This window comes from Carlito syrichta, unplaced genomic scaffold, assembly GCF_000164805.1.
Source record: "Carlito syrichta isolate Samal-C Ts95f unplaced genomic scaffold, Tarsius_syrichta-2.0.1 Scaffold305117, whole genome shotgun sequence".
In the NCBI taxonomy this organism is placed as follows: Eukaryota; Metazoa; Chordata; class Mammalia; order Primates; family Tarsiidae; genus Carlito; species Carlito syrichta.
Genome location: NW_007249213.1, coordinates 37,906 through 47,848, shown reverse-complemented (window position 1 = coordinate 47,848; position 9,943 = coordinate 37,906). Strand labels below are relative to the sequence as shown.

Genomic DNA, 9,943 nt, shown 5'->3' with positions numbered 1-9,943 from the left:
CTCTGGACTTCTGTGCCCGGGGATGGTGCATGGGCATCAGGCTCACTGCCTCGACTTCTCTTTGCAGCTGGAGGGTCTTTGTTCCGGGCCTACCCAACTACGTGCACATTCCCAGTTACCGCCCTCCTGTCCGTCGGCATCGAAACCCCACCCGGCCTGAGTAAGGACCTGAAGCTGTGTTGGGCCCTTCCCACGGCTGGGCCTTGGGCTCCTGTCCCCTCCCTGTCCCCTGGATCCCAGGTGCCAGGTCCCAACCCTGTGCTTCTTCTGACAGGTGGAACGGCTATATTCCAGGATTCCCGATTCTCATCAACATTAAGGCTACCAAGTTCCTGAACTTAAATCTGCGTTACTCCTTCCTCAAGACAGCCTCCTTCTTCTTCCGCCTGGGGCCCATGTGAGTGTGTGTGAGTGAGGGGAGAGTGTGAGCTCCTGTAAGACTTTCCTGCTCCCCCTGCACCATGCCCGCCTCGGAGACAGCCCCAGAGGCTGGAATGGCCAGGAAGGCAGACGAAGCTGAAAAGCAGACCTAGAAAACCTGAGACTTTATACCCAGAGACCTAGAGATGCAAAGACCTTGCGACGTGGGGCCCAGAGACTCTGAGACTCAGAGATCCTAAGACCTAGAGACTTAAGTGGGTTGGGGTCGCCCTGTCACTTGCCCCAGCGGGCCCTTGGCAGCCTCTCTGACGGCCTTCACTTCGAATCCCATTTCCTAGGGCACTGGGGTTCAAAGTCCGCGGCCTGTTGGACTGCAAACGGTCGTGGAAGAGACTAAAGGACATTCGGAAAATATTCCCTGCCAACAGGACTGTCATCTCCGGTATGGGGCGGGGCAACCCGAACGCACACGGGGGAGCCAGGTGGTCTCCAGCGTGCAAGAGGCGACTAGTCTCCCGCCCTGTCGGGGCGGGGCAGTGGGGTTCGAGAGGGTGCGGGCCTGAGGGGGAGGGGAGGGCTCGAGAGGCAGGCGGGTGCGCCCTCTGGCGGCTTGTGGGAAAACGTCGCCCTGGGCCCCTCAGGCCGCTCAGGGCGAGGCTGGGGGCGTCCTTTTCCTCGCCGAGTCCCTTCAGTGCCCGCGGTCTTCTCCTGTCCCATAACTCTCCGTTGTGACGCCCCCGCGCCTTTCCCCCAGAGTACGTGACCGAGCACTGGGCAGAGGACAAATTCTTTGGGTACCAGTACCTCAATGGCATCAACCCAGGCCTGATCCGCCGCTGCATGCGGATCCCAGACAAGTTCCCCGTCACAGACGACATGGTGGCCCCGTTTCTGGGCGAAGAAACGTGCCTGCAAGCGGAGCTAGAGGTGAGGCCCGCTCTGGGAAGACCCCGGCCTGGCTCCCTGCCTCCCTCCCAGGCATCCCAGTCTCTCCCATTTCCCCTGGCCTCACGAGAGCCATCCACTCCCGCACCCCCCACTTCCCCGCCCCGTGCGACCCCTGCTCCCGGGGGCTGGCGCACTCTGCACCCGAGGCGTGGGTCATGGGCGCCCCGTGGTGCCGCCTACCTGCCACCCATCGCGGCTCCCCTCCAGAAGGGGAACATTTACCTGGCAGACTACCGCATCTTAGAGGGCATCTCCACCGTCGAGCTCAACGGCCGGAAGCAGCACCACTGCGCCCCCCTCTGCTTGCTGCACTTTGGCCCCGAGGGCATGATGCCCATCGCTATCCAGGTGCCTGGGCTGCGGGCAGGGCTGCCGCGTGAGCCCCAGTGTGTGTATGAATATTCCTCTGCGTGTGTGTGCACTTGTGTGAGTGTGTGGGCCTGTGTGTTATTCAGCTGCACCCCAGCATCTGTGAGGGATTCAGAACCACAGATGATCAAGTTCCTTATATAACATGCGGCTGTATTTGCGTATAACCGACGCATGTCCTCCTGTGTGCTTTAATCTCTAGATGGCTTATAGTACCGAATACAATGTAAATGCTCAGTAAATAGTTGTTATACTGTGTTGTTTAGGTAACAATGACAAGAAAAAGAGTCTGTACATGTTCAGTACAAATGCAATTATTTCCCTACAATGTTTTTCATCCTTGGTTGGTGGAATCCAGATACAGAACCCACGGACATGAAGGACTGACTGTACTTGCATGCCCCTGTGTGTGTGCACTTGTATATAAGCATGTGTGTCTGTGTGAGTGTGCTTGTCTCTGACTTCATCCAGCCACTTGGAAAAACAACCCTTGTTGTAAGCCAGGCCTCTGCTGGAAATACTGAGCTAATTAGACTGAGCCACTGCCTTGGGAGTTTGGTCTGGCAGGAGAAAGAATTGAGGTGTTTCCTTCCTAGAGGTCCCCACAGGGGTCAAGTTAGAAAAAGGCATTCCTCTGGGAGGATCAGCCAAGACTTGATGCTCCTGGCTTGTTAGTGGAACAGTTTAGGCTGGATTTTAGTGACCTCCCTCCCCACTGAGGGGCTGGGCCCCCCGTGCAGTGCACACCCTGCATACCTCAATGTGGCCGCTGTGGGGTTGAGGGGGAAGGCTTCTCCAAGGAGGCAGCGTGTGAACTGGTTCTTGGAGGATAAGTGGGAGCTGACAGGTAGAGACAGGGAGAGGGGGAAGGTAATACAGGCAGAGGGAACAGCAAGAGCAAATGTGGGGAAGGAGGAAAGGCCAGGGGACCAGTGGGACCAGAGTAGGGGGATAGAGGTTTGTTTTGTTTTGGGGGGTTTTTTGAGTTGAGGTCTCACTCTGTCACCCAGGCTGGAGTGCAGTGGCACCATAACAGCTCACTGCAACCTTGATCTCCTGGGCTCAGGCAATCCTTCTGCCTCAGCCTCTTGAGTATTTGGTTCTACAGGCGTATGCCATCACACCCAGCTAATTTTTGTATATTTTGTAGATACTAGGTCTTACTATGTTGCCCAGGTTGGTCTTGAATTCCTGGGCTCATGCAATCCTCCTGCCTCAGCCTCCTCAAGTGCTGGGGTTACAGGCATAATTTATTTTATTTTCTCAGATTCCCTTCTGCCTCCCTCCTATGGTGGAAGCCTTTCTGTGAATGGATCTAACCCCCGCTCTTTACCCACCCCAGCTCAGTCAGACCCCTGGGCCTGATTGCCCCATCTTCCTGCCCAGCGATTCTGAGTGGGACTGGCTGCTGGCCAAGACATGGGTGCGCTATGCTGAGTTCTATACCCACGAGGCCATTGCCCACTTGCTGGAGACCCATCTCATTGCTGAGGCCTTCTGCCTGGCCATGCTGAGACACCTCCCCATGTGCCACCCCCTCTACAAGGTATGGGGTGGGGGAAGGGGTATCCATGAGGCATTGCTGCCCTCAGGAAGCCACTTGGCACACTGAGCAGTCAGAGGGATTCCAGTTAGCCCTGGGAGGCATCTGGGACCCACAAAGAGGGCTTGGGGTAGAGACTTCTCAGATCGGGGCAGTCTGAGGTTACAGAAGTGGGATGCCCAGGTCCTTTGGGGGCAACTCCACCCTTCTCTCTTTATCCTCCTTGCTTTCCCCACAGCTCCTCATCCCCCACACCCGATACACCGTCCAGATCAACAGCATTGGGCGGGCCCTTCTCCTCAATGAGGGGGGGCTCTCCGCCAGGGTAAGATTTCTACCTCCAGTCCCGATAAGACACTTTTGCTTTCCTCTGGCCTTTGCAGTTAGACTAAGAGTAGAACTTCTCATTTGCTTTTGGATCTTGAGGGGGTATAGAGGGAGGGAACTGAATAAAGTGGGTTCTCTCATCTAGAAAGGTACAGAGGCAAGGTTGGGTGTGCTGGCCTGAAGTGTGAGAGTTTCTAGGGGTGGGTGGGCTTGGTCTGTGATTAGACTCCTGGAGGGCCTGAGATGGGTGCGATTCTCAGAAAAGAGGACTTGCAAGGGTGCCTGTCCAGCTCCAGGATGTGTCTCCTCCCTAACAGGGCATGTCACTGGGCCTGGAGGGCTTTGCTGAATCGATGGTACGGGCTCTGTCAGAGCTCACCTACGACAGCCTCTACCTCCCCAAAGACTTCGTGGAGCGTGGGGTCCAGGACCTGCCTGACTATTATTACCGTGATGACAGCTTGGCAGTGTGGGGTGCAATAGAGAGGTGAGGTGCACTCAGGGTAGGCACCCTGAGCTGTTGGAGGGGGTGTGGGGAACTTTTAAGGACCTGAGCATGAGTTCAGTGCCATCAGGGGCTTGGCCTTGGGGAAGGGCCTGGGGTCTGTATGTTTATTGCATACCTACTCCCTAGGCCCAATGGGCCCCTTCCTTGCTTTGGCTTCCAGCACATCTCTGTTGGCCAGAACCCTTCTGAGCTCTAAACTGCCTGTACACTTCACCTGACCCTTATTAGGGCATGCTTTGAGTGTCTTCTGACTTTGCTAAAGCGATCTCCACTTCTGCCCCCTGGTACTAGCTCACCCACAGGCCTGGGGCGCTCGGGGGCCAGCCAAGCATAGGGCATTCTGTGGGAAGTGGGAGAGGCATGGAGAGGAGGGGGAGGGGATGACCCAAACTGAGGCCCTGTCCCCTGGTCAGGTATGTGACAGAGATCATCACCTATTATTACCCGAATGACGCAGCTGTGGAGGGTGACCCAGAATTGCAGTCCTGGGTGCAGGAGATATTCAAGGAGTGCCTGCTAGGACGCGAGAGCTCAGGTACGGGCCTGGACCCTGGGCACCCAGTAGGAACCCAGGGCTGAGGGGCAGCTCATAGGCAGATCTAGGAGGGCCTTCCTGGGCTGGATCAGTACATATTCCATTGTGGGCTTAAGGAGGCTAAATCACTGCCCTAGGATTTCAACAGAGCTTTTCTCTAGCTCCTAGAGCAGTGGCGTCTCAGAGAAGGGGGAAAGAAGACATGACTGACCATTAGTCCCTGTCTGAGCTCAGGGCTATGAGTCATCTTTGCAGAGACCCTACTCCAGAAACAAATTTTTGTGGACTGAGAAGCTGGATATAGTGGCTCATGCCTGTAATCCCCGTACTTTAGGAGGCTGAGGTGGGAGAATTACTTGAATCCAGAAGTTTGAGACCAGCCTGGGCAACATAACTAGACCTTGTCTCAACAAAAAAATTTAAAAAGTAGCTGGGCATGGTGGCTGGTGCCTGTAGTCCCAGCTGCTTGGGAGTCTGAGGCAGGAGGATGGCTTGAGCCCAGAAGGTAGAGGCTGCAATAAGTTCTCCAGTTTAGGTGCACTCCAGCTTAGGTGACAGAATGAGACCCTGACTTTAAAAAAAAAAAAAAAAGGAGGTAATTCCTTTGGGTCCCCTTCCACTGTGGGAGCTTTTCTGTCCTCTCAATAAATCCTGCTTTCTAAAAAAACCAAAAACCAAACAAACATCCAGGCACAGTGGCTCATGCCTATAATCCCAGCACTTTGGGAGGCCAAGGTGAGAGGATTGCTTGAACCCCCGGGTTTGAGACCACCCTGGGCAACTTGGTGAGACCTCATTTCTACAATAAATAAAAAAATTAGCTGGGCTTGGTGGCGTGTGCCTGTAATTCCAGCTACTTGGAAGACTGAGGCGGAAGGATTCCCTGAGCCCAGGTCAAGGCCATGGTGGCCATGAGCATGCCACTGCACTCTAGCCTGGGCAATGGAGTGAGACTCCAACTCAAAAAAAAAAAAATCTGTGTGGACTGAGGAATAGGATATGAGCCCAACAGGGAAGGGCAGGCGGCTGGAGGAGCTGGGCAGGAGTTGGCAGGCTCTGGGAGAGGGGTGCAAGCATCCTGAGGCCATGCCACTTGGGCACATGCTCAACAATATTCAGTGAGCATCTACAGTGTGACACTGTGCTGATTATTGAGGAGGCAAAAAGCAGCAAGACAAGGCAAAGGTGTCTGCCTTCAGGGAGTTAACAGTCTGGGGTGAGGGGTGTTTCCTTCAAGTAAATGGGCAATTAGACTATAGCAGGACTGTTGGTGTTTGCAGGGAAGCTTGGGAAGGGGGTTATAGGAACCCAGGGAAGGTGCAGACTGAGTTTGGGGAGGGGTGGTGGGGGTATGGAGCGGCAAGCTGAGATCTAGCTGAGACCTAACTTCTTGGCTAACATCTAGCTAAGATGTGCAGGGTGGGGAGGTCAGCCGTGAGATGACACAGGGTGGGGTGGAAGAGTTCTGAATGGGAGCAGCATATGGGAAGTCAGAGAGAGCATAGTGAATTCTGGGATCTGCTTCCTGCAGTCAAGTTCCTGTAAGTGGAGCCTGGGGTGGGAGGTGAACAGGCTCCCAACGACTAAGGCTGAGGCCACGAGCAGGGCCAGGTTGCACAGCCCGGTTAAGAAATTTGGAATTACCCCAGGCACTAGAGGGAAGCATCGAGGAATCTGCAAGGAGGTCAGACTTGTATGTTAGAATATTAGGCTGGACTGACAGTCAGGAGACAGTTTGGAAGCTGTTGTGGTGTCCAGGAGGGAGGCGACAGGGACCTGACTAGAGTGAGGGCTGTGGGGATGCAGAGGATTCCAGAGCTAGAAGTGGCAGGACTGGGTGATTGGTTTGACTTTAGCTGTGAGGGGAAGGTATGAGGGAGGGGCCCAGGGTAAGTCCAGGTTTCCAGCTTTTCCAACGGGGTGGATGATGGGTGTCATCCCTTGAGCTGGGGACTGGAAAGAAGGTTGACTTGGGAGGAACATAATGGGTCTGGCTTGAATGTGTGGGGCTTTGGGAGCCTGGGGTCATCATGAATGGCAACCAGAGCTGGCTGCTTGCTGGGACAACAGGAAAGAGAAGCCAGCAGCTTGGTAGGGAAGAGCTGTGACATCAAGGGCCGGACTACTGAGAAATCCATCTGGAGGGAGCACAGAGTCTGGAAGGAGGTGACGGAGGCTGTGCTGAGTCCGGCAGGAAAGCCAGGACTCTTCACAAGGAGGGAAATCTCCTGCCTCCCGCCATCTCCCCAGGCCTGGGACGAGAGAGCTACCCCCAGGGGCACTGGAAGAAAGATCTCAGGCAGGGACCAGGAGCACCCCTGGAGGACTTCTGGCCTGGACCTGTGAAGCTCCTCTGCCCCAGCCTTGTGATCTGGATTGGGGGAGATGGGGTTGTGGCCACAGAAAGGCCAAGCAGGCAGGATGATGCTAGGGACGCAGCATGGAGTTGCTGGCAAGACCAGAAGAGCTGGGCTTGGTGGCGCCCTCTGCTGGGCAGCCAGACCAGGGCAGGACTGACGCCGCCTGGGCTTCTCGGCTCCTCAGGCTTCCCTACATGCTTGCGAACGGTGCCTGAGCTGATCCGATATGTGACCATAGTCATCTACACTTGCTCTGCCAAGCACGCAGCTGTCAACACAGGCCAGGTACTGTGCTCATCAGCCCCGGCCCTAGCCCTAGCCCTAGCCCTAGCCCTCCCAGACTTAGTTCCCACCCCAACCCGAAACCCAGCCTCGGCTGAAATCCTTGATCCAGCTCCAACTTGTCTCCACCAGTCTCAGCTGAAACCCAGCCTCAGCCCCAACTCAGACCCTACCCCGGCTTCAGGCCGACCTCAGCTGCATCCCCTCCATCTCAAGGCAGCCACACCCAGCCCAGGAGTCCAAGTCAATGACAGAGGAGCCGGTGGTCAGGGCTAGGTGGAAGGGAACTCCTGGGGTGCTCTCTGACCCACAGCCCCCCTCTCCCTCACCTCCAGCTGGAGTTCACTGCCTGGATGCCCAACTTCCCATCATCCATGCGGAACCCACCGATGCAGGTTAAGGGGCTGACCACTCAGGAGACCTTCATGGACACACTGCCGGATGTGAGGACCACCTGCATCACGCTGTTGGTGCTCTGGACACTAGGCCGGGAGCCTGATGACAAGGTGCGGAGTGGGGTGGGGGGCTCTGAGCACAGTCAGGGGGCTGGGGGTGGGGGCAAGGATAACTGAGGGGTGTCAAGGAGCAAAGAGTGAGAGGCTGCTGAGGGAACGGCCCCTCTGGCAAGAGGGGGAGGGGGCATAGGCCCGGCTTGGTCCCAGCTGTGCCGTTCTGTGCCTGCAGCGGCCCCTGGGTCACTTCCCGGACATCCACTTCGTGGAAGACGCCCCGCGGAGGAGTATGGAGGCCTTCCGCCAGCGCCTGTCCCAGATCTCACACAACATCCGCCAGCGCAACAAGTGCCTCCCCATCCCTTACTACTACCTGGACCCGGTACTGATCGAGAACAGCATTTCCATCTAGGATGGCCTTTCCTGCCTCGCCTCTCCCCGCCCTGCACCCTCCTGTTTTCCAAAAAAAAGTCCACTTCAGACATGTTCTCTGGATCTGTTTACTGTCTGGCACGAGGGGTGGGAGATGGGAGTGCCAGGTGTGGGGTGGGGTGCTGGCCACGCTCACATGGCGATACTGTTCTCCACAACCGCGGGGTCCAGGTAGGTGTAGGGCAGCGCCAGACCCCGGTTCCGCTCCCGGATGTCCCTTGAGAAACGGGCCAGGCGGCTCTGGAAGGCCGCAATGCTCCACTGCGGGGCCTCTTCGGTGAAGTGCTCATCTGGGTAGGTGCCCAGGCGCCGCTGGGGACAGTAGATGATAAGGCTGGGGCCTCTACAGTATCTTTTACCACACGGTGATTCTGGTCCGTCTTAAGTCCCCTTATCACCTGACCCTGCTCACCTAGGGGATCCAGACCACCCTTGACCTGTCCAGTCTGAAACATAAGCCTCCCACCCATCTTGGCAAAAGACCACCCATCTACAAGAAACCTAAACCACCCAATTTCATGCTCACTGGGAAACCCTATAGGTGAAGACCAGTCCGAATTTCACCTATAGGAATCCATACCACCCTAAAGCACACCCACCAGCAACCTAGTCACTCCGAGCCCTGCCACCTAGGAGTGGACCTGCGAAGTGCTCCCTCCAAGTACCTCCTTGTTCCCAGAATCCTTCCCTCACCTTGCCCACTCTCCTAGAACCTGAGATCCCACCCGTCCCCACCCTGGCCCTGGCTTACAGTGTCCTTGGTTTCATCGCTGATGCCCCAGAAGAGCACGAGGGCGTGGCACGTGGCATTGACCTCAGGGAGTGAAGCCACCAGGTCTGTCTGGCCCTTGGCAGTGGGTGGGGGGAGCCGCATGGTGGTAGGAATGTTGGGCATCCAGGCACTGAATTCAAACTGACCCCCCCAAACTCAGTAAGTACAGAGCCACAAGTGCTCTTGCTAGGTCTGCTCTGCCTGTGATCCTGCTTGTCCCCTCAAGTCTGGCACTGGCTCACCTGGCCACTGTTGACGGCAGCATGTTGAGCAGAGCAGGTGAAGATGATCATGGTGAGATACTGGATGAGACCAGCACAGCTGTCCAGGGTGGAGGGGACCCCTAGATGGGAATGGGGTGAAGAGAAAGAGCTGAAACCTAAGGGGCTGCTGCTCTGGGGGAGAGGGATCTGGAAGGCAGGAGACAGGAATGGACACCTCACCTGAGCTTGTGCGACTTAGAAAGCCCTCCTGGAAGACCTCCTTGACCCAGGCCTGGAGTTCCGAGTCCCTGCTCACTGCTCCGTCATCCGCGTAGTAGATGTCAACAATATCAGTCACAAAGCTGGGGATCCAGAAATACATGGTGACTAGTGGTTGGGAGCCAATGCTGCCCAGGGAAGTAGGTTGGAAGAAGCGACTGAGACCAGCTGACCCATAAGGGAGGAAAACTGAAGCCAAGAAAGGAAAGGGCCAACTATACAGAGTGGGAACTGCAAAGCTGAGTTCCAAACCTGAAGGCTGCGATCTTCACCAGGGGATGCAAACCCGGGACTTGAAGGCTTCGTTGGTCTGCAGAAGTGTTCTGATTGGCTGGCAAGATTTATTGCTTGCTTTTTCTTTTCTTTATTTTATTTTTTTGAGTTGGAGTTGGAATCTCACTCTATCACCCAGGCTGGAGTGCAGTGGCATGATCATGGCTCACTGCAGCCTCGAACTCCTGGCCCAGGAGATCCTTCTGCCTTAGCCTCTTGAGTAGCTGGGACTACAGGCATGCACCACCATGCAAGGCTAATTTAAAACATTTTTTAAAA

At 55.9% G+C, this 9,943-nt stretch overlaps 1 protein-coding gene and 1 long non-coding RNA gene across 2 annotated transcripts in view; one reads left to right on the top strand and one right to left on the bottom strand.

Moving 5' to 3' along the window:
- Positions 1 to 1,261, bottom strand: part of LOC110595886 — a 22,516-nt gene extending 21,255 nt beyond the window's left edge. The window contains exon 1 of the long non-coding RNA XR_002482142.1: positions 1,186 to 1,261. This is a non-coding gene — a long non-coding RNA (uncharacterized LOC110595886). The remainder of the gene's footprint in view (positions 1 to 1,185) is intronic.
- ALOX12B (arachidonate 12-lipoxygenase, 12R type) overlaps positions 1 to 8,187 on the top strand; it is a 14,617-nt gene extending 6,430 nt beyond the window's left edge. The window contains exons 4-15 of the mRNA XM_008061123.1: positions 68 to 160; positions 275 to 397; positions 720 to 823; positions 1,136 to 1,308; positions 1,537 to 1,677; positions 3,041 to 3,244; positions 3,480 to 3,566; positions 3,886 to 4,055; positions 4,490 to 4,611; positions 7,156 to 7,256; positions 7,589 to 7,759; positions 7,938 to 8,187. Of these exons, the coding sequence (XP_008059314.1) occupies positions 68 to 160; positions 275 to 397; positions 720 to 823; positions 1,136 to 1,308; positions 1,537 to 1,677; positions 3,041 to 3,244; positions 3,480 to 3,566; positions 3,886 to 4,055; positions 4,490 to 4,611; positions 7,156 to 7,256; positions 7,589 to 7,759; positions 7,938 to 8,117 (1,669 nt within the window). The 3' untranslated portion in view covers positions 8,118 to 8,187. The remainder of the gene's footprint in view (positions 1 to 67; positions 161 to 274; positions 398 to 719; positions 824 to 1,135; positions 1,309 to 1,536; positions 1,678 to 3,040; positions 3,245 to 3,479; positions 3,567 to 3,885; positions 4,056 to 4,489; positions 4,612 to 7,155; positions 7,257 to 7,588; positions 7,760 to 7,937) is intronic.
- Positions 8,188 to 9,943: the final 1,756 nt, after the last annotated feature.